The 22,636-nt window shown below is 42.0% G+C and overlaps 1 protein-coding gene and 1 long non-coding RNA gene across 6 annotated transcripts in view; both read right to left on the bottom strand.

Moving 5' to 3' along the window:
- Positions 1 to 570: 570 nt before the first annotated feature.
- On the bottom strand, positions 571 to 4,219 carry LOC115381569 (uncharacterized). The gene is made up of 2 exons (XR_003930433.1): positions 855 to 4,219; positions 571 to 794 (listed from the first exon to the last, which is right to left on the bottom strand). It is a non-coding gene; the product is annotated as an uncharacterized LOC115381569 (long non-coding RNA).
- A 44-nt stretch (positions 4,220 to 4,263) lies between these two features.
- dot1l (DOT1-like histone H3K79 methyltransferase) overlaps positions 4,264 to 22,636 on the bottom strand; it is a 31,816-nt gene continuing 13,443 nt past the window's right edge. The window contains exons 4-29 of one of the 5 annotated variants that reach the window (XR_003930431.1): positions 21,462 to 21,525; positions 20,217 to 20,445; positions 18,773 to 18,867; positions 18,145 to 18,207; positions 17,971 to 18,026; positions 17,675 to 17,754; positions 16,755 to 16,823; positions 16,543 to 16,649; positions 16,232 to 16,273; positions 16,016 to 16,111; positions 15,385 to 15,607; positions 15,153 to 15,266; positions 14,847 to 14,938; positions 14,595 to 14,696; positions 13,225 to 13,362; positions 12,925 to 13,050; positions 12,186 to 12,625; positions 11,988 to 12,078; positions 11,722 to 11,871; positions 11,509 to 11,551; positions 9,339 to 9,964; positions 8,876 to 9,081; positions 8,017 to 8,090; positions 7,249 to 7,932; positions 5,693 to 6,529; positions 4,264 to 4,408 (exon numbers count right to left, since the gene is read on the bottom strand). Coding sequence is in view for 4 of the 5 variants with exons in the window: in XM_030083036.1 (XP_029938896.1) it covers positions 5,850 to 6,529; positions 7,249 to 7,932; positions 8,017 to 8,090; positions 8,876 to 9,081; positions 9,339 to 9,964; positions 11,509 to 11,551; positions 11,722 to 11,871; positions 11,988 to 12,078; positions 12,186 to 12,625; positions 12,925 to 13,050; positions 13,225 to 13,362; positions 14,595 to 14,696; positions 14,847 to 14,938; positions 15,153 to 15,266; positions 15,385 to 15,607; positions 16,016 to 16,111; positions 16,232 to 16,273; positions 16,543 to 16,649; positions 16,755 to 16,823; positions 17,675 to 17,754; positions 17,971 to 18,026; positions 18,145 to 18,207; positions 18,773 to 18,867; positions 20,217 to 20,445; positions 21,462 to 21,525 (4,690 nt within the window). In the remaining variant the exon portion in view is untranslated. Of the gene's footprint in view, positions 4,409 to 4,458; positions 7,933 to 8,016; positions 8,091 to 8,875; positions 9,082 to 9,338; positions 9,965 to 11,508; positions 11,552 to 11,721; positions 11,872 to 11,987; positions 12,079 to 12,185; positions 12,626 to 12,924; positions 13,051 to 13,224; positions 13,363 to 14,594; positions 14,697 to 14,846; positions 14,939 to 15,152; positions 15,267 to 15,384; positions 15,608 to 16,015; positions 16,112 to 16,231; positions 16,274 to 16,542; positions 16,650 to 16,754; positions 16,824 to 17,674; positions 17,755 to 17,970; positions 18,027 to 18,144; positions 18,208 to 18,772; positions 18,868 to 20,216; positions 20,446 to 21,461; positions 21,526 to 22,636 lie in introns of those variants that run through there. The other 4 variants (XM_030083040.1, XM_030083038.1, XM_030083036.1 and 1 more) reach the window with 4 other exon arrangements.

The raw sequence follows: 22,636 nt of genomic DNA, 5'->3' as shown, positions 1-22,636 counted from the left end.
GAATTCATTTTCAGTTTTTTGAGACACTAATGTGAGAGTATTATCTCCGGAATATTTTGGAATGTCGACACTTTAGCATTACAAGCTTGGTACATACGTAACAATGGCCCAATATGCAGCTGATGCAGCTGTTCCCTTTACTTCATCGTGACAATACTGGTATTAAAAGTTTCAACAGACCCCGCAATCTGAGTTTAAAGAGGATTTATGGACACATATAAACAGGACTAGTGCAAGTGGAAGAAAACCCACTCATACTCTTCTCTTTAATGAAATTATTTTAAATACTGTACTTGCTCTTGCATCTGCCCAAGTTTTGTATTTCTTATGCACCATTTTAATTCTGAACATTTACTAGTTCATATTATGGTTTGAATTCTAACATTTAAACATTAAGCTTGACTCTGAAAATTTAAAACAACATTCTCAATTAAAAAAGGCCTCAAATTCGCTCAATTGTGAAGTTACAGTGTATAAAACACATCACAGTTTTACTGCATTTAAATATATATGAAGCAAATGGAGACCAGTGACGCGTGAATTAAACCATGCACAACAAAATTAACTCAACATTATAGGAAACATCTTTATTAATAATAAAATGCAGAAAAAAAACATTAATTCCATTTGTTTCATTAGAACATCTTAGGATAAAAGCACCAACATCAAACAGTAACAAAGTTTCCATGAAAAACCCAGGGCCTTTTGGAAAGTAGGTTTGCCATTATTGCACCTCAAACCTGCCCTGGCTTCACCAATCGGAGATCACTGTACACAAACTGTAGTTCTCATCTCTCCGTCCTGGGCGGGTTTCCCGACACACAATGGGAAGAACCCAGCCCAGGGACAAAGACATCCATCCTCGTTGTCAGAGATGCAGTTCTAAACGGAGCCATTTGTGAGATGAGGAAGATGCTGAAAGTTGTAGCCATTTCACCGCTGCTTGAGATCAAACCAACTCAGCTTGATTTCACTGAAGAGGCTGAGATGTATGTGACAGTAGGAAGAATTTGAGGAGATCCGGCTTGATTTTCTTTTTTTTTTTTTTTCTTTTTTTGAAAAGCACTCACTAGGAAATGGCCCTGCTCCTGAGTCGGGTTGCAGTTGAGCTTCATCGTGACATGCAGTAGTTTGTAGAAAATTGTTTCAAGAAATGTGGGAGATTCCTGAGTTCAGACCTTTGGCAGGATTTAGAGTAAACGGCCTCGACTGCACAGCTCTCACAGATTATCGACCAACAATAATGCACCAAGCTGCAGTGTGCTGGAGGACTGCATAGAGGCTTGAGGTTCAATTCAGGCTCAGACACCAAAGGACTTCAATGTCAAACTCCAACAAAACTGGCTGAAATATTCAGGGAGCAAATTATTTGCCGTATCATCCCCAAACTACTCTTACTCGCACATTGAGCACTCTGACCCCTCAGATTGGAATAAAGCTCAGAAGGTGAGACTGAAACATGAGGAAAACCACCAGGCGAGCTCGTCTTGCAGGTTATTTAAACCACTGAACCCAACAGCATAACAGGAGAAGAGTAGTATTCCATCAATAGCTGCAATTTCCTTGTTTTAAGTGAAGGAGAGCACCGTGCTGTCTGTTTGACAAGTAGTATTTAAAAACTGACAAGAGTCTGGAGACACAAGTGAAAGCATAACATGAAACTGCAGCTGTATCAAACACCGTAATAGGAAACTCAAGACAGCATCAACAGTAATTACAAAATACCTCTCAGCAGTATTTGTAACAAACAGACTAGTCACTAACGTAGCTCTAAAATGACTTAACTTTTTTTTTTTCCACTTCCAACACTTGCAGGTGAGAATCATGTTTGTTATTGTCATCGGGGCGCACAGGACAGGACATGTTACTATAAAGCTTCCATTATTAATCTAATCATCCCTTAAAATATGCACTGGCAAAGTGTAAAAAGATAACACGCACACAAGCTGAGGTTAAGCATGTTCCCACTTATTGGAAAAACAGGAAGCGAGGCTGCTCTCACTCGCACACATTAGGACAAGCACATGTGCAAGTCTGCGGCAGTCACACGATATGCTCACAGGACATCTATAAAAGACAGTGTGTGTACGGACGCTTGACACATAGGTCTGTATGCACCAGTGAAGGATTAATTAGCACAACATCTGAATTGCCTTTGTTTAGAAACAGAAGCACCATTTTATTCCTACAGGATCTGGGTCGCAAAAAACAGAACAAAAAAAAAATCTGATAGTAAAAGATAACAGTCCTACTGCTGGAATCTAGTTGTGTTTTACGCCACAGCACCTCTGTGTGTTCGACACACACATCCTCTGAGTTTCTGTGTGTGTGTGTGTGTGTGTGTGTGTGTGTCACAGGGGATTCAGGTGCTGCAGTGCTGCCGTGTTGTCAGGCGTCATTTGTTAAGGTCCTGTGGTGGCAATGCTTTGACTTCAAGCCTCCTGTGTAACAGGTTGAACATTTGGGTCACAATGTCAGCACCAAAACACCCCTTTTCACCCATATATAGATATACTCATATATATTTATAAACTGTATATAGATACATATTTTATATATCTTTCTGTTTATGATGGGAGACATACAATGAGAAACAATGAAAACATATGTACAAAACAGTTTGGACTGTTCACTAAGAAATAAGCAGTCTCGAAACTGCTGTGTGAGAAAACAAGAGGCTCATGAGCCTCAGCAGAGCAATTTCAATGTCTAAAAGATGGTGTCTACAGTTGAACACTAGGCATTCATAGAACAAGACATCATGTTAAACATGAGTAAAGAAATGCCAAAAACAAATGAACAAACAAACCAAAAAAAAAAAAAAAAAATCAAACCAAAAAACAAAACAAAACAGGTGTTCAAAGTTCCATGTACAGCACCAAGTATTCAACATTTTCTTTTTCTTGATGTGTTCGGTAAAGAATAAATAAGTTCAGGCACAGTCCAAACATAGCACCATTGTTTTCAGACTGTGAGTCAAGTACACACACTTTTGCATTCTACACTGTCAACACAATTCAGGATTTAGAAAAAAAAAAAAAAAAGGCAAAAAAAAGAGACTGACAGCATAAATATAATAATCTACATTATTCACAACAACACAAAGAATGAATCACATTCACAGTACAAACATTGTTTACAAAAGAAATCACACAGATTGAAAGGGTGTAAAAAGAGTCCAGTAGTTTGTTGTGATTACTGTCGATTATGTTTTCCCAGTGTGAGGATTTGCATGCATGAGTGTGTGTGTGTGTGTGTGTGTGTGTGTGTGGGGGGGGGGGGGGGGGGGTAGTTGTGTTAGGTAAATGCTGTACACATACACAGACACAAGCAGGCAGGTCCACATTTTCTTACACCTGTGTTTTTCAGCAGCAAAGAAGACACAGAAATTTAGCTTAAGATTTTGCTGTGAGAACATTTCTGCTGCGGTCCCAAAAGTAGTGTGATTTACTAAAATCAATACAGAAACAATAAAAACCTTTGCTATTTCACTGAAAATCTTTTACACCTGAATTCACCTTCATTAAACATAACAAGTGATCAAACTTAGATGACCACAGGTCTCAAGGAGAGAGTGGACAACTATGTGAGTAACAATAATTTACAAAAAAAAAATTAAGAAAAAAAAATCATTTAGGGCTTTATCAAAAACATGAAAATGTACAATGTACTCTGCCCTGCTCAACAATACTGCCACCCCAGTAAATATTAATCATTTACCGAATATTCAGAAACAGGAAGATCCACTGAGACTCCTTCATCCTTTGGTTTTGTTGATGGAGGTAAGAACATAATTTAGGAAAAACACTTCAAATCTCATGAAGTGAAAAGTTTCATTGATATGTTAAGTGTTTGAAACAGATGCAAAGCATTAGCTGGAAAAAGAGAACTTAAGTTAGATGCAACACAAAGGGAAAAACTGCCAACGGCAGCGACGACTGGCATGTTTTCCCCCTCAGCTTCTTAGAACGTAACAATAATCTATTCTGGTTTATAAATTTGTGGGAAATTTTCCACTTAACAGGAGGTGTCAGAGAACTGAACAGGACAAGTACATCTTTAACTAAAGCATCAGAGCATGAAAACAGCCAAATTTTGTGTTGCTTTATTAATTTTGCACAAACATCAGCAGTACCTATGAATTCTGCTCAAGGTGACCATGGAGGCGGTTTGTGTGTGTGTGTGTGTGTGTGTGTGTGTGTGTGTGTGTGTGTGTGTGTGTGTGTGTGTGTGTGTGTGTGTGTGTGTGTGTGTGTGTGTGTTATCCCAGTACAGAAGCCGATTTTGGAGGCGGTCGGGAGTAGTGCAGACAGTTGAAGCACCAGTGAATGAGGAGAGTGCCATGGTCCACACGTGGACATTTGCATAGTTTTTTTTTTTATATGTTGAGGTAGATTTCATCAATTACCTGAAACATCCAAACACAGAAAAAAAACATGAGTATCAAGGGTAGACATGACCAGTCAAATGTTAGGAAACAGCTTCTCATTCAGTGTTTTTTCTTTATTTTCATTGTAGATTCTCACTGACGACATCAAAAACACAAATGAACACTTATGGAATTCAGTAGTAAACTAAAAGGTGTGAACACAAAGCACGTTTTATATTCCGCTTGGCTTTGATTACTGCTTCGCGCACTCTTGGCACTCTAACAATGAGCTTCATGAGTCAGTCACCTGAAATCCAATTCAGTTCAGATTTAGCAAGCAAAGCCACAGTGGAAAGGATAAACTTCCTTTTAGCAGGAAGAAACCTTTGCAGAACCAGAGGTGGCAGCTTTCTGCTACTCCGGTTGGGGTGAGGGGACAGAGGGAGAGAAAAGGATCGGTCAGACAGACTGATTTTCTGAATCGGCTCAGCAGTGCTCTACTAGCTGCAGGTGGATCAGGGTTGGAGGCTTCAGATCACAGATCTCTGGGATCCTGGAGGAAAAGGTTTGCCAGCAGTCTTGGGAGTTCCCAGAGATGCTGAGCACTTTTTGGCCCTTTTGGCTTCACTCTGTGGTCCATCTCATCCCAAACCATCTGGACTGGGTTCAGATCAGGTGACTGGAGGCCAGGTCACTCCATCACTCTCCTTCATGGTCAAATAGCCCTTCCACTGCCTGGAGGTGTGTTTGGGGTCACTGTCATGATAAAATTTAAATGACAGTTCAACTGAACATTGTTTTTTTGTGTCAGTAGTGGTTTCATAGCAGTTTTTTAACCATAAAGGCCTGATTGGCACAGCTGCCTCTGAACGCTTCATGTAGAGATGTGTCTGCGACTAGAACTCTTGAGCGGCATTTATCCACGATCTAATCTGATGTGCTGTTAACTTGCTGTTAATTTCTGAGGCTGCTGACTCAGACGACGAGCTCATGACGAACGCATGAGGCTCACTGAGAAAAGGCCAAGGGTTTCCAACACTGCCAAGAAAGCAAAGGGTGGCTACTCCGAGGAATCTAAAATACAAAACATGCTTTGGATTACTTCACACTCTTTTGTTAACTACATAATTCCATATGTGTTCATTTATAGTTACGAAGTCCTCAGTGAAAATCTACAATGGAAATAGTCAACAAAAACAAAAACATTGAATGAGAAGATGTGTGTATACACAAGAGATTACAAACCAGGGAAACCAAAGCATTCAAAAGACATTTAAAATCAGAGATGTTTAACACTCTAAACCTAAAACCTCTTGATCTTACCTTGTTTAATCAGAACCGCACAGGGAGTACAGGCAACCTGTATTTCTCACTCCCTACCAGTCTCTCTCTCTCCCTCTCTCACTTCTTCACTCTCTCCCTCTGATTGCCTTCCACCCTCATCTTTTCCATCCTCCCCCATTTCCCTAACGCCCTAACCCTATCTAGGTCGGGAGCTAGGGAGCTGGGAGGTGGTGTAGGTGCCATGCATGCCCTGAGTCCTCCACATGCTCCCAACACCACCAGAACTACTGACTGGTGGTGGAGGGGGCAGCCGAGGGGAGTAGTGCACTGCGAATGGACGAGATGAGGAAGAGGACGTCGACAGACAGGAGGAGGAGAGTGAGGCAGAAGCAGTAGCCGCAGCGGGAGAGTCAGTGGCGGTAGAGGTGGAGGAGGTGATGGAGAGGGAGAGGGATGACGACGCTCTCTGGTGGTGATGAGAGGAGTGGGACAGGCGCGAGGAGTGGATCGAGTCTGACCGAGAAGACGAAGAGGAATCAGAGTATGTGGATGACGAAGAAGAAGAGGAGGAGGACGAGGAGGAGGAAGGGACGCTGTGTAGAGGTGGGGGCGGGGGCAGGGACAGCGTGGGCGGGGAGGGGCTGTGTAGGACGGACTGGGTGCGGCTGTGCTGGGTCTGTGACAGGGAGAGGGGGAGAGGTGAGGAGACGGAGGCCAGGCGCGTGGAGGCTGGTTGGGGGGTGGAGTGTTGCTGGGGTTGGGACGTGGTAGAGGAAGAGGAGGAGAGACTGAGCAGAGAGCTGAGGCCTCCTGAGGTGGGCAGCGCTACCCCGAACTGATGGGAGGACACTGAGGGAACCACGTGGTGAAAAATACCTGCAAATCATACAGCAGAAGTCGAGGCAGGGGGAGGGCGAGAGAGTGAAGAGAGAGGGAGAGGACAGCAGACAGTCGTAGCAAAAAAGAGCAAGGGGAGGGGAGGGAGACAGAAAGAGAAGCAAGGACTGAGCCAGGTTGTGCTTAGCGCCAAGCAAGTCTGAGACAAGCACACAGTAAAGCAAACAGAGTCAGTCCACGGTGACTGTAGCACCGCTGAACCAATTCCACATGGCCAATTTCAAACTGCACTGAAACTGTTGTGATCATTTTGGTCACACGTGAAATGACTCTGACGTACAACTTCAACAGATACACCCAGGGAAAATAAGAGCCTAGTGACGCACGGCAGCAAAACACATGATTGTTAGTCTTTCTCAGATTTTGAATAAGGAACTTCAAGCAGTTTCCACATTTCTTGTGATATCCGTTTTGTTCAAATTTGGTATAGTATTTAAAATATGTATTTAAAATATATTTTCCAAGGGTGTTTCCAACTGCATCACCCAGCCAGCCAGTCCATGTCAAAGCAAGGCAGCAGTCAGCCAAACTGTGCATGAGAAGAACAAGCAGCACTGGGTCTGCACTTACCTGCCTCGTGACTTTACTACTTATTATCAAGGCGGCCCCAGAACAAGACTCAGACCTCACTGCGACTGTTAACTGACCCTGAGATAAAAAAAACCTAATGTGATCAGTTTGTTTTCAGTGATGCTCACCTCCAGCTGCTCCTCCAGCCAGGCCTGCACTGGAGAAGCTTCCCAGGGCGGCGTGTCCGTTGACGAGACGCGAGTTCCCACTCGCCGTGGATCCGCCTGTCTGGGCCCCAAATAAGGACTGTAAGACTGAAGCCCCTCCAAGAGGGAAGTGTGAGCCCAGGTACTGCCCTACAGATGACCCTGTGGCTGAGGAAACTGCTACAGGACTGCCCGCCACCTTCCCGCTCAGAATGCCCCCTCCGCTGCTGGTAGCGGCGGAGATGAAGAGATTCTGAGTGGCCAAGCTGCTGCTGGTCTTCAGCTCCCATTCGCGGGAAGCTTTCTGTTTCTGGTGTGCCTGGCGCTGGTCTGAACTGCTGCCTCCGTGTGCTCCGCCTGCACTGCTGCCTCCACCCCGGGATCCTGATTCCTGACCGAGGAAAGGGTTGGGGGTCACATAGCTCGACGACTCCCCGTCACTCCCTTTCCTGACGTGTTGCTTGTGGTCAGAATCTGAGTCCGTGCCCCGGCTTGATCCGCCCATGCCAAACGGAGAGCCACCCTGCCTCGGGTCACAGTTTGGTTGTTTCGGGTCAGAAATGGGTGAAAATGTAGATTTCCACTTGCTGGTAGAGGGCATTGATGAGGAGGAGGAGGCTTCGCTGCCTGTGCTGTTCCCACTGCTGCTACTGGATTTTCTGCCTACTTGGGGAGAAACAAAATAAGAACTACCAACAGGAATGAAAATGCAAAAAGGTCTGAGTTTAATGTATTAATTTTTTTCCTTACTTCGTTCACTATCACCAAGTCTACTTGGTCCCTCTCTGCTCTCCAAGGATATAGTGGCTATTTTTCTTTCAATTCTACAAAGGAAAAACAAAAAAAAAATGTAAGAAGACTAATTCAAATAAAAAGCATGATGTTATGGTCAACATTTACTAGTAGAAACGCATGAGGAAAATAGGTCCTCTACCACATTCTTATGCAACAAAAACCTCAGTAAAACTTGCCTGCAGCTGCAGTGCAAACAAGCCACATCATCAAACAGCAAAGTAAGTTAGGTTTGTTACAGAAAAGACATCAAGCTAGATAATGCAGCTCTCTGCATGGACTTATCTAAGCTTTTGGTACAGTCAATTCTGCAACACGGAAGCAGAGAGTTAGCTTCTATTAAAAATAATAATGTACTGAACTCCCAGAGGTTGAAACCCAAACTTTTAATTTAGGCTTTGCTTTGTCGTATATCTACTTTATTCAGAATTGTGAAAGCTCCCAGAGCTCCTTGGGTTTTTTAAATGTTTCCATTATACTGAGAAAAAAACAAAGATGTATAGGTTAGTTGGTTTCTTGGAAGCTGTTGTGAAAAAAATGTTAAATAATTGTTGAGAAGTCCATTTCAATAAACTGAAGTGACTCTAAATGTCTCTGAGGCAGATGACGCTTTAAAAGTCATATATATACATAAAATGTTAATATGTAACAAATACTAACGAGACGCTGCTACAATTAATTTCTGTCTCAAGATCAGCTGCATTATATGTGTCTCTAACCCCACATATCTTTTAAACCCTTAATTTGGCTCACTTTTTGATAAATAAAGACATGATCTTTAAACAGTGACATCATTAAAAATGAATTCCCATATTACCGTGAACTGGAGCTTTCTGCAGGATATCCCGAGTCCTCGTCATCAGAGCTTGGTGCTGTGGAGTATCGACCGGTGCCATTGAGCTCGAGAGGGCGCTCTCGCTTCAAGACGGGCGGCTGGTCGAGGTCAGGCCCACAGGGGCTGCGGCTTGATTGTTCTGGGGAGGAGATGGCAGAGATCTCCAGAGGCTGGTTGATGTTGTTCACCTGTCGAGACACAAGAATTGTAGTTTAAACCCTGATGAATGAAAGCAATGTCTTATTGATCAGAAGTTCATCACGTTATGTTGATACAAGTTCCTGTCTCTGATGTTTTGACATTCTGAAGAATGAGGTAAATATATGAATTTCACTGAAATAGATCAAGGCACATCTATTTAAAGCCATTTGGGGTTCAGTGGTTTGCCCGAAGATACTTAGAGCCACAACTGAAATCGAAGTACAGCGAGTTGTTTCTTGCTCACCATGGAATTAATGTTGAGTGGCGATCCTGAGGAGTGGTTATAGGAGCTGAGCCCGGGGAAGGACCTCCTCTTTGGGGATCCGCTGGCCATGACAGGCCCTGCGGAGCTACGCTTCCTTCTGCCCCGCTTGCGCCCCTCTTGAGGGCCGAGGCTGTGAGAGGAGTGCGACGATGACGTGTGTGGGGGCGTGTGAGTGTGCTGTGTGCCAGGTGGTTGGTGGTGGTTGCCATGGTTACTGTGGTATCCCTGCTTGGCAGCTTGGTTGCCAGTGTGATGGTGGAGGCGTGATCCTCCAGTCATGCTGCCTCCGCTGCCTGACGAAGACGAAGATGAGGACGAAGAGGAGGAAGAGGAGAAGAAGATTCTCCGACGCAGTTCACTGTCCTGGGCCTCCGTGTCCGACTCCCCTCCCTGGCGGTCCGCTCCGTCTTCTGGCAGAATTCTTGGGGGTCCATCGGCATACTGCAGCACCCCCCCTGTGGCCAGTGGGGGGCTCTGCATGGTACCTCCTCGACCCATTGGTCCCGTCAAAGGAGTGTTGCTGTGTGGAGGAGGTGATGAAGAAGCACCATTATGGTCCTCTGGGTGGGGACCTCCGTTCATCAGCCCTGAGCTGGATGAATATCCTAAACAAAGTTAGAAGAGTTCATAGTCAAGCACAGATAAGAAGATCAGACAGAAACAAATTACACTTCACGCAGCAACAGATGTGTTCGCAGCTTCCTGGACTGGACAAGAGCAGCAAAGAAGTCTCAGTGCGACTCTAGCTGCTTTGCGTTCACAAAAAAAAGATGACAGCAGATGGCAAACTGAAGGCTTTCATGATTTGCATTATGCAACAAACTTTCTAAAACTTCTGCAACACCACTGCATGTGCTCGTAGGAGTACTGCGGTGGTATTTTTAACGGTTGGGAGATGACAACAGGCTACGGCTATTTTTATGTTGCACACAACTAAGACATTTCTCGCAACTTTGTATACGAAGACAGTTCAGAAAGCAGCAGTTTGTACAGGGGCAGGACTGAAAACAAGCCCAGGCTACTCTGGTTTATTTGGAGCTCCCTAAGGTTGATAGGAGGAAAATTAGCACATACAAAGACAGGATATTCACTGAAGAGTTCAACTGAAAACAACCAAAGATACCAGGTGCAAACATCGTAATGTCTCCAGTGTCTTCAGATCTTTTGTCTGAGTGGTTCTCACTCTCAATGACGAGCCAGCAAGCGCTACCGCTGTGACCAAACCTAAACACATACACATTTTCTGTTTTATAAATTGTTATTTGAAGTGCAACACTGGGGAAGTTCATAAGTGTACACCAAATACCATAACATTATCACAATATCATGTCCTAATATAACAAAGAAAGACATCAACCATAAACCTAAACCATGCTGTCAAGTAGGGATGTGCACGGCTAATCGTTTAATCGTTTAACTGCCTACTCATTTAATAAACGTTCAGTATTTTACTAGCCGGCTAAAGGCTGCATGGCCCATCCATGCTTTACATGTCCGCGTGGGTGTGCGTTGCGCGTTGGTCACCGCGCTGCACCGCTCCACAACTCTCCCCCCGTCCGACACCGCATGCAGGCACCGCTCCGCGCCGCTCTTATTCCCCTGACACCGTGCCTGCGCTGCTCCGTTCACATTTTTAATTAAATATGGGTATTAAATTGCAGGTTTTCTTGCTTTATAGACTGGCCGACTAGTCGCAAATGAAATTTGAGACTAGTCGGCGAGGAAATTAGTCGAAATTCCCATCCCTACTGTCAAGTTTGTACAAGTATATAAAAACAAATCTTTATCAGGACTATTTCAAATAACTAGAGAAGCTAAGGAGAATTGAGAATGGCGTGAGCAACAGTCCACATCATTCAGCTTGACCAGTGCATAGTAAGGAGCATTCTTTTATTTCTACATACATAAAGGATGTTATTGCAACTAACTTTCCCTGCTCATGCAGGTCCAAGAGGTAAAATCCTCAAGGGGATGTGGAAGAAGGTTTGCAAACAGGTTTGTTCATACTATTGAAAAATGTTCATTTTCAAACAAGTACCACTAGGGGGAGTCTGCACACCACATTTTGAATTTCAATGCCTTTCAATAGCATAAATAGAATAACATTGTCACATGTGAAATGATGATGGGATTATTAGCTGGTCCTTACCATTGGTCTGACCTGCCTGAGACACCGGACTTGGAGTATTTCTCTAAAATGATGAAAGCAAAACAAAAGCACATCAGAATGGAGCTACCGAAGTAATGAAAACTAAATAACATTATAGATATATGTAAGTTTGTACTTGAAATTAGTGATGTTTCTCCACATTCTGATTAAGAGAATTGTATTACTGTGAAGATACTTCACTGTAATACTCACCAGTCTTTCAGCACGACTGGGCAGCACCACACTAGCCAATGGGATGCTGACAGGTAATTTACTTGGATGAACAGTACTCAGAGGGATACTGATTGGAAGGCTTGTAATGCTGTTGTCCCCCTGAACAGATGGACTCCTTTCCTTTCCACCCTGCATTGAGAAACAAAGGGAAAATGACAATATTGGTGTGAAGACTGGAATAACCACGAGCTAACAGACAAAGAAGGAATCAACCTGTACAAATGTACGGGAAGAGACAATTTTACCCTCTCAGAGCTTTTATTCTGAACATCAGATGCATTGGGAGAAGGGCAATTCTGTTTGGGTCCAAGAGGTGAATTAATGCCACCCAATTCCCTGAAAAAAGCAGAAAGACCATGTACATCCAGCTTCATTCAGCAAAATGCCACAGGAAAAACTGAAGGCATTTAGCTTATCAGTATAAGAATTTAGCAGCGTCCAACCTGTGTGTGGTCAGGCCTGGCCCTCTCAAGAGAACAGAGGCAGTGGAATCCTGGTTCAGGTGCCTTCGCAAGGCAATCTTGGCAGGGGAGAAACGTGTGTAGTCAGGAAGAGCATGGCAGGAGCTCTGCTGCCTCTGTCGAGTATCAGCATTGGCAGGCACAATCTCGTGGTCTGGAGAGATAGGCAGGTAGCGAGAGAGAAGCTCCCCCTTTGTGTTTGCCCGATCGAAACAAGGTGAGCCGGTACCATTCATGGAAATATCTGGGCTAACACCGTTGAGAGGTGGCGCTGAGGAGAGGCCATGCTTAGAAGAATCCATGTCCATCGAGGATCGAGACTCCAGTCCCTTTCTGTACGGGGAGTCCTCACACGGGCTGTAGGATTTGAGCTGAAGCAACTCCTGCTGCCTTTGACTTTTCTCCAGTTCAACAATGCTGATCTGCAAACAGACACCAGGGGGAACTGTTACACTCTCAACACACACCAACCATGGTGGGACTTCTAGGAAAATGTTTCTGAACAAGAGCTCATTCATTACTCCAAAAAATTAACATTATTCATAGTAGGAGTGACAAAGAATTATTTTTCTGAGGGGCTAATGGGGGAGCTGAAATGAGGGTGGTGGAATAGAAGAAAATGACTGAGAACAGAGTGAGAATAAGGAGAACATAGCTTTGGGATGTAGGTGGAGAATCACTGAAAAACAGACTCAACAAATTTAATAAGTGATGCGTGTACCTGCAACTCCAGGCAGTGTCTCTGTTTCTCAGAAATCTGTCTTCGAAGTGCCTGCTTCTCCTTCAGCAAACTCTCCAGACACAAAGACCCCCAATCAAGCTTCAGCTCCTCACATCGAGACTTCAGCTGGAAAAACAACAAGCACACAGCTTGTGTTAGTGTATGCACCGTTTTATAGCGCCATTCTGAGACTGTGTGTCCCACGACACATGACATGCAACAACGGCACCGGGTGTGAGCCTCAGGGGATGATGCTGTAATAAGATATTGAAGGTTACAACCGTAGTGAGCAGCTCTCACCAGTAGCAGGCTGTGGTCTCTCAGTAAGGCCATGTCTCTCTCCAGCTGCTTTGTTTGTTCTTTCAGCTGACAATTATGGGCTGAAATCTCTTTCTGGGCCTGAAGTAGGTCTTCCACAGTCAGGGCTTTAACCCCCAGCTGTTGATCATACACACATACAAACAAATGCAGTGAGTTAAATTATCCCCAAGCAGGAAAAGTAATGCAATGAGTCAACACTCCTCCTACACTCTGCTCAAATCTGACAGATTTATAAATTCTTTCTGAAAAATGTGCTTCACTCAGTCTGATTGTCAAATGGCTCCTTTGCTTTGTCCACACAGAACACACTAAATGAACTGCAATCACCTTTAAAATCATTTAAAATAAACCAGTCACTTCAAAATGAATTGGTGAGATTACAAAATAGGTGTTAGAATTATTTCAGGCAGATGTCCAATGATCACAAATATTCAAAACAGTTTCCTTGTAAATATTTAAGTGCTATATATTTGGTGATATATTGTGCAAAATACTTTCAGTGTTTGATTTATTCTGTAAGATTCTATTTCTATATATATATAAAAAAAAGTTGTATGACCTAAGGTCAATCAACCTAAGTTGAATCAATGTGGAAGCTAATATGATCATTAATTTTAATTCTTAGTCTTAGTCAAATAATCATAGGACAAATCCTAAAAATGAAAAACATCTTGGCTAAATCATTTTAATTTGATTGTTGGTTCATATTCACTTTCATAAATGACACCAAGAGACCATGAAAACCCAATAAAAGTTTAAAAACATGTGATGTTCTGAACTATTACAGCTGACAAAAAACATTGGGCATGAACCTTTGTTGATAAATGATCTAGAATGCACCAGGCATTTCTGACTGGGTGCATCGAGATGTTAAAGCTAGGAAACACAGAGCTGGAGAATTAAGATATTCTCTTGCTGAGTTTGGCTAGAGTAAGCTCTCACTGTACTTCACAGGACTTCAGAATTCCCGGGTAACACTCATGCTACATCCAGCTTACAAGAAGTATGTCTGATGATAACACCTATTGCAAGGTGTAGACTCAGGAGTCACGGACTAAACCTTTGTACCAGGTAATATTTCAGTTTAATTACACACTACAAAAGAAGAAGAAAAGAGAATATCATACTTTCCTTTACGATAAAGGCCATGTTTGATTGTATTTTTAATCAAATAAAGTCACTACAGGGTGAAAAACACAGTTCTTTACCAAGCACTTTGCGTATAATTTCTCTCACTAAAAAGAGGTGAGTTGAGAAGTAAGTCGTGCATATCATGATTTCAAGCAGCAATGTTTACTGTGTCTTTGCGATCATTTCAATGCAAATAATATACATAAATCATATCTTACCTCATCAAGTTTTGCCTGAAAGAGACCTTTGATTTTGTCCTTGTGTGACATACACACTGAGTGCAGCTGCTCTGCCTGCCCAGACAAGTCTCTGTGCTTTTGCTGGAGAGAAATGCAGAAAACACATAAGTTGAACAAAATGCTTGTACCAGATGTAAAATGTTAACATCAAATTCTTTTTTTTTTTTTTATATGCATGAAATTCACGGAGAAACTTGTGTTAGTAATGTCCCTGGAGATGCTTCCACTTACCTTTTCTTGCTCCAGAAGCTGCTGCAGGTTAGAGCGGTACTGCGGAGTCTTCATGTAGGTCATGAACTGGAGGTATTGAACTTTGATGTTATCTGAAAAAGATGCAAGACGGGGATCAGTGGGACACTTGAACAAGTTCCTTCAAAACTTTTTTTTGTAACTGTACAGGGTGTGGTTGGGGGTGCAGCTGCCTAAGTTTACAGTGGTAAAAATTTGGGTCCCTCAAGAGCAAACGTTGGGAAGCACTGCAGTATAGAATATACAACCCGGCTACAGCTGAAACAATAACGTGTGTCATCATCCTACCAAGCAGTTGTTGCAGACCAGGAGGAGTTGGGCTCAGCAGCAGTTGGCTGGGAGAATAGTGCTGCACCTTTGGAGGTAGCTGGTAGAAGGGACTCTGAGGTGGCCGGTATGCATCTGTGGATGACAGTTTTCATTTGAGATTTAAAATCTGATATTGTCAATGAGCGGTGACTTCATGCCATTCATGAGAAAAACGCAATGTGTGTCCGCATGTGTGTGCTAGCCCTCTGACCCTGAGGGGGTGCTGCAGAAAGAGTCTTGGCGTGCAGCAGATCTAATGCGCTCTGATTCTTCTTGTTTTTCCTGTCAGCAGCTGGGGTGGCTTTCTTGGGTCGACCTCGTTTCTTATTGTTCAGCTTGCGACCTTTGGACAGCAATCGGGCTCTTCGGGGTTTGGCAGTGGGCTTGACCACAGTCACCAAGCTCGGATGCTCTTCCTCGCCACAGGAGTCCTGCTGCAATTCAAATCAAATCAAACTTTATTTGTATGGCACTTTTCATGTACATTCACACACAACACGAAGTGCTTCACAACATTTAAAACATACAATAAAAACATCTAACGCAGTGAAACACAGTCACCCCTTCACCACCATTGTATGCGTGCACACGCACATATGTACATACACACACATTCAAACACACACACACTCCCACTATCGCCGCTATCAACAGAGAGACATAGCATACAGCTGGAGAAACAGAAACTATATTAACGTCATGAAAATGGTTCTCTTATAACATCCACTGTGGTGTATACGGGGGACAGGAGCGCAAAGGACACAAAATAGACATTGAAGTGAATTATCCTGAGTCCTCAGAGCCAGCATGCAACAGTTTAATTGAAGTTATTCATGTCCTACCTTGGTTTGCTCTTTAGGTTTGGTGGGAGTGGTGCTATTGCTTTTACTCTCCTTCGTATCCTTCTGCTGACGTCGCCTAGCTGCCTCTTGCTCCTCCTAATGTGAAACGAGCAGGCATTGTGTTGGTACAGAAAATGCAAACAAATGAGCAAAGAATCACAACCACAATATCACAAAATGCAACAGAGGAATCTCAAAAAGCCAAGAGTGACTTACCCTGAGTTTAGGATTTTTGAGACTAGCAAAATAGTTTTCAAGCTGAAAAACAAAAGGAATACTTTAATTACAATCAAAAGTACTCAAATTCAACATGTATCAACCTGTAAAATCTCCCACAAGACTGCCAACTCCTGAGTTTGAATACGTCTTATGTTAATGTTATTACAATGTATTCACTGAGAACAGATAAAATTCAAGTTTGTTCTTCTTCAACAGACATCTTAGCTTTTACATGTCTTCAGGATTCTGTGGACTAAGGTTTGTCTCCTTTTCTAAGCCGTTCACACGAAAAATATTGTAGCGCTTACTATGGTGCGATCTATGGTATGCAGGTAGTAAGAAACCGGTTTTCCAGTCCAGGACACGGACCCCCTTAGTGGTGAAAGCTCCACCACACGCATTATTGTGCCAATATCTTCAGGAGAGAAGGGGGAGAGAGAGAGAAGAAACATATGATACAAATCCAAGAAAATTAAGAGAGTAAGAGTAAAATGTGTTTCTCCGTCATGTCTGTGCTTACCACTCAAGTTTCGACTGTTGATTCTAAAATTTAAAGGTGCAAAAGGTTTGGAGGACACAATTTTCCCCCCTGAAAAGAGAAAAAACAGAAAACACAAATCAGAGATATCCATTACTTACTGATCTATTCATCATGGACACAAACACATGGATAAAATTGCATAGTTTATTGTAAGCTGATTTGTTTACTATATATTGCCACATTTTGACTTTAAATTTGAATCAAGTCCTAAGAACAGGCACGAGGCTACAATGGTGAATGTATTTCCCCTGAGGTGTTGCGTCACTCCTACACCACTGTGAGCACCTGCTATTAAAAGTCTAACTATTTACTGAATTGTGAAAGTCGCTAAAAGAGAAGGCGGTCGAGTATGCCGAGCTGACGGCCTCTATTATGACACTGCAACGGACAGCTGTCAAACAGACAATCCACTTCCTTCCTTTTATCCCCAATACGTCAGTATATCACACCTCTACATTCACCCCTACGTCACCAAAACCCCGCCCATTGTAATGTGAGGTCAAGCCCCCCAGCGGACGCCACAGGGTGCTGACACTCCTCCTGATGCCTCTATTCTGTCATATAAATCAGATACTGAAAACTAATGAAAGAAACCCTGCAGAGGTTAATAAATCCCCGGATATATAAACTACAACAATTAAGTGTGCACGAAAAAAAGAGGTTTGAATACTTTTTTAATCAATTAAATGTCTCTGCTGGTGGTGAGGTTTCATTTCACAATATTAAACTTGGCTTGCTGGCTTGATAACAAATCGGCTAATAATGTCCCTGGAAAGAAAATTAAATATGATGTAGCTCCAGGATGTTGTTCTGACTACCACCATTTTTGAAGCAGAGCCTTGTATGCATATTTTTGCATATAATTCTGAAGTGTACACTTTATACAAGAAAGTACTAACCTTCCTTCATGTTAGCAAAGCGCTCTTTCAGCTGGTGATCTACCTCTGGACCAAAGGCAAAGTTATTCACAAAAATAATACTGGAAGACAGAAAAACAAATAATTATTTCAGATTGTATGGATTTCGATTTTAAGTCATACTTAACAAAACAACAGTAGGAAAACAACACATTAGAAATAATCCATATTATAGAAGATTTTGACAGGTTAACAATTTCAATAAAAGTTATTGTAACAATTAAAATGTCTTATATGCAATGAAAATAAGTTCTATGTGGCCGAGTTCTGTTAAACACCTTGTGTTTGCAATCCTTTCCTTCCACTCTTCAGATAGAAAATCACCTCTCTCCAGCTGAAAAATAATCGCATGGTTATAGCAAAAGCCCTGTTTACTGGAAGTCTGCAGAAAGTGACTCAATGTGTGTCAGATGACATGTGGTCCTGCAAAGGTCACACTGGAAGCAACTCACTGTGTACTCCCCATGTTTCTTCCCATACCACTTCATCCACTTCTTAAATTCTTTATCCATAGTCTGAAAAAAAAAAAGAACATGAATCTTAATATCCAGAAACACATAAAACTGCGCATGTTGAAAGCAGTTTCCAAATAGGACAATTAGCAAATTGAAGTCCTTAAGTAAAAATGTGGATACACATTCAGTGTTACCAGAACTCTGGTGTTTACAATTTCGTGATACAAAGAACTGGATTGTTGTTGGTTTCTGATTTTATTTTAGGTGAAAAGGCACAGCTTACACACACATGAACATTAAAGTACACTCCTGGTTGCCTCCACTGGCCAAAAGCCTTTTTATGTCATTAAGGAGTCAGTTTTAATGTGCTTAGCTCTATTGCTATAATAAACCACTGAGGCGACATACCAGCAGAAAATTAAGACAAAACACTGCACTTTGTGTTCAGACTATTTCTACTTGGTATATACTTCATCTTGTGGCATTTTTATGCACAGATAATGTATGGATTTTTCATGCAGGCCTACTATGTGTCAGAATCTAGCACTAATTTAACCTTTGTATGCTTCTGCTCAGATATACCTCTCTCCTACAGTGAGCCTCATAATGTTATACTTGTAGTTACCTCTGCATAGGTAGCTGGAGTGTCTGCTTTCTCTACACCATAGTAGTGTTTACAGTTGGTTGCTGCTGCAACCTGTAGCACCACTTGACCCACTCCTGCAAATAAGGGAAAAAAAAAAGTTTGTTAGAGTGTGCTTAAACTTGTCATGTTAGTCCAGTTAACTGAAGCCTAGTAAAACTGTTGCGTTAGTCAATTTGTGGAAGTATAAATGCTGCTATCCATCCCCTGGTGCATGCAAAAAAAAACCCCCAAAAAACCCCAAAACAAATAAAAAATGAGTCAGCTTAAAAAGCAGGTCCCATACTTGCAGCTGAACTCTGCTGCAGTTCATTGAAATCCAAAGCAAGTCTGAAGGCATGACAAACCAATTCGAACCAAACACAAGATATAACGAACCCCAGAAGCACTGCTTCCTTGCAGTTCATCGCAATTGATGTGAATAATCAAATAACTTAAAGGTGTCACTAAGTTTGAAGCTGGTAAAAATTAGGGATGCACCAAACAGTCGTCAGAATGATTTAACATCCATCCAAGAGCTGGCTGGCACCAGAAAGATCAGTTAATACATTGTTTTATTCATGTAAGGAGAAGCTTCACTGTCCTGCAACCACCTGCCATTAACTAGAGCTACAGAGCCATCAGACAGCAGTCCCCCTCCTAGTACGGTTTGAAAGTATTCATTAAGCAAATGAAAACAAGGCAGCGTGTGGGCTGTGCCCGGAAAAAAAGTGGCATATAATCATTCCACTGGAGTAATGTGAAACCACATTTAACTCAGACATTTGGATAATAACCTTCAAGGAACAATGGTTGCTGTTAGATGTGTTAGCAAGCCATGCACAAACCAATTTGACATGATTCAAAAGCTGTTATCCCACCCAGACTGAGAAGATACCACAGCTCATCATAATGCAAGATCTGCTTCCACTTAACGTCTTTGCAGATAAAGACATCATTAAGTTACTGTCTGAACGTACTGACCAAGACACAAAATGACAACCTCACAAAATTTCAAAGCAGATATGACTATTGAAGATTATGGTTAAAGATTTCAAAGGGCTTTAAGTAGACACAATACTTGCAGGAACAATGTTGTAAAAAGGAAATCTTTCAGAAAACAGAACCTAACACAATTAATAGTTCGGCATTTAAGACCAGTCCACAAGTCTAAATTTAATATTTCACTTAGTTGATGGAAAATATCTTCAGCAACAACAAGGGTCCTAAACACTGTTTGATTGGTGACTTTTAGCCAAATGTCAACAAGTAGCCTGGTGAACAGCCTGGTGAACATCACAAAGTAATTTATTTGATCATAGAAAGTAGTAGCATGAATATTAACTTCACAAGTTTAAACAGATTTTAAAGTGAGAACAGTCCCATCTAGGTTAGCCATCGCCAGCTCAGAAAATTCACAAAAGTCTCAGTATAGAAGAGAACTCACCGCTGCCAAGATCAACAAAGGTGTCTTCTTCCATCATCTCCATCTCATCGATGATCTGAGCCACCAGGTCAAAGGAGGTCTCTCCGTACACCTCGGGGGAGAAAGGCTCATAGTTGTTGAGCTTCTCCGGGTCAGTCACTGAGTGGTTGTACACCTGCTGTAAGATGTGTCTCAGCAACCCATTAGAAGGACGCTTGTTTAGCTTCATGGGCTGGGTGGTCCCTTTCCACTGGAAAAAAAAAAGATTATCCATCTATTAAACAGGGTTTATTTTTCAAACAGGAAACAAATTGAAACATGACTGATATAAAAGTAAAGTTTGGAAGAATGGGGAAGTCCACATCTGTACTTTGACTTTATCATGAAAGCATTTTAAAAAGAATTCTGAACAGATTTGAAGTATGATGTAAAGCAAACAAGGAAAGTGAAGATTCTGGAGTAAAGGACAGTGATTCCTGGCAGGTAAGCAATTATTTATTTATAAGACTTTAAAGGAGTCATATTATGCAAAATTCACTTTAAAAAGGTGTCTTTACAGTCATACTACCTCCCAGAGCCTCTGTATGATCCCCCAGAAGTGTAAAATTCAGTCACCTCCCTCAACTGCGCACTCCACTTTTAAGGAAATATACACTCAAACACGCGATTCTGAAATCTTACTTTTGTCTACGTCAACAAGAGGAACACCACTCCCCCCCCAGAAGAGGATCCAGTCTTTGGGGGGCCCCCGGATAGGTGGTTATAGTAGTATGTGTTGCCGTAGCCTCACTAAGACGTTCAAATTTGAAAATTGTCTTTTTCCTCCTTGTCTCGCTACACCATATTTTTGAAAATGACACTGAAACTTAAGCTGAAGCGGTCGAGGGGACGTGCCTCTGACTGTGCCCCCACCATGTGTGAGAGAGTGGTAGTGGCCAGATGCGTTCAAGTGCATCCCGGAAAGTAGGCTGTGAAAATCTGCTCCAACTCCGAACATAGGATGAATTTGGGGCGAACAAACTTATATACTATGCTTTTGGGCTTCTGTGACCTATATGACGTGACTGAAAAATAGCATAATAGGTCCTCTTTAACTCACAAATAATGCAGTGCGGACACAAGATATGAGTCATCGAAGGCACATATTGAAGAAACTACATACAATATTTTTCAATTTTTCAAATTTTTTTTTTTTTTTTTTGTGAATGATGGTTTTACGTTCACTTCACCTTGAGAGGAGGGAAACCTCCTAAAACACCAACTCACCAATTGATGTATGCTGTCAATGGCCCTGTTGTACTTGTCACAAAGTCTCTGCATACTCTCAAAGCTGCAAGAAAGAGAGGGATTAAAAAAAACACTTTATTTAAAGAAATATAACCTATCATTTCAGTTTCATTGTTGATTTTAAATTAATAGTTTGCATCCAACTGTGAGGTAGAAAAATGAAATCATCACTGGGTAAAATGCAGAATCTATAGATCAAATTGTTTATTTTGGACTTCGTCATCAATCGCTCGGGGCTGAGTAAAGTTAATAGTGTTTTAAGATTTTTTTTCCAGGCTTCATTTTCGTGGTTGAAATTATACTAATTGGATTTGTTGGAGTTGGGGCTTGGTGATCATGCGCTCGAGCTTCATGATTGCGATAAATTTCTGGTTGATCAAGGACATCAGGGTGAGCACATTTACTTGATCAAGACGTGTGCAACTAGTTTTCCTCGTCTCTCCACTCCGAGGATGCAGGACAACAAGAGCGTTCACTCTGCATTGGTCTCAGCGACCAGGGCCATTTGTTCCGCAGCGGAATGAACAGAGTGAACGCTCTTGTCAGCAATGCAGGATCTTTGCCTCTGTGGAAGGAGGCGGGTCGCTAGCATACACACAAACACAGTGCAGTGAGAGAGTGAGGAGCAGCACAAGGCACTGTAGTAGAAATCAGGAAAAAAAGTGATTGCAAAGCCAAATATCAGCCCCGGTGTGGGAATATTTCAGCTTCAAACTGAATGAGCAAGACAAATCTGCATGCTCACTTACAGCAGAACAGCCCTGTTTTCCCAGTTGATGAAATCTGAGGTTTTTCTGTACTAATCTTATTTAATCTGCTTTATTTAATATATGTTAATAAAATGTTTAATTAATCTCTGGTTTATATAGTTTTCAGTAAAGATGCTTTAAAACTGGAATTATTTAAAGAGAAAGTATTGTGATTAAAATCAAGATTGGTCAACATGAAAAAAACATATATTGATAATTTTTTGGCCATATAACCCAGCTTTAATCCATCCATACAGACAACGGAAAGTAAAAAAAATATTTGTGACAAAACTTTGCTGCAACTCTTTGAATACTGTATTTGAGAAGCTGCATGTTACAGAAACCTGAGTCAAAGTTTCTGAGAAATAGGTTTGACTAAGAGTAATGCAGTTTCCTGTTAAATGT

The sequence above is a fragment of the Salarias fasciatus genome, chromosome 23 (genome assembly GCF_902148845.1).
Source record: "Salarias fasciatus chromosome 23, fSalaFa1.1, whole genome shotgun sequence".
Lineage (NCBI taxonomy): Eukaryota > Metazoa > Chordata > Actinopteri > Blenniiformes > Blenniidae > Salarias > Salarias fasciatus.
Note: the sequence above shows the minus strand (reverse complement) of the source record. Positions and strands in the feature narration are given on the sequence as shown.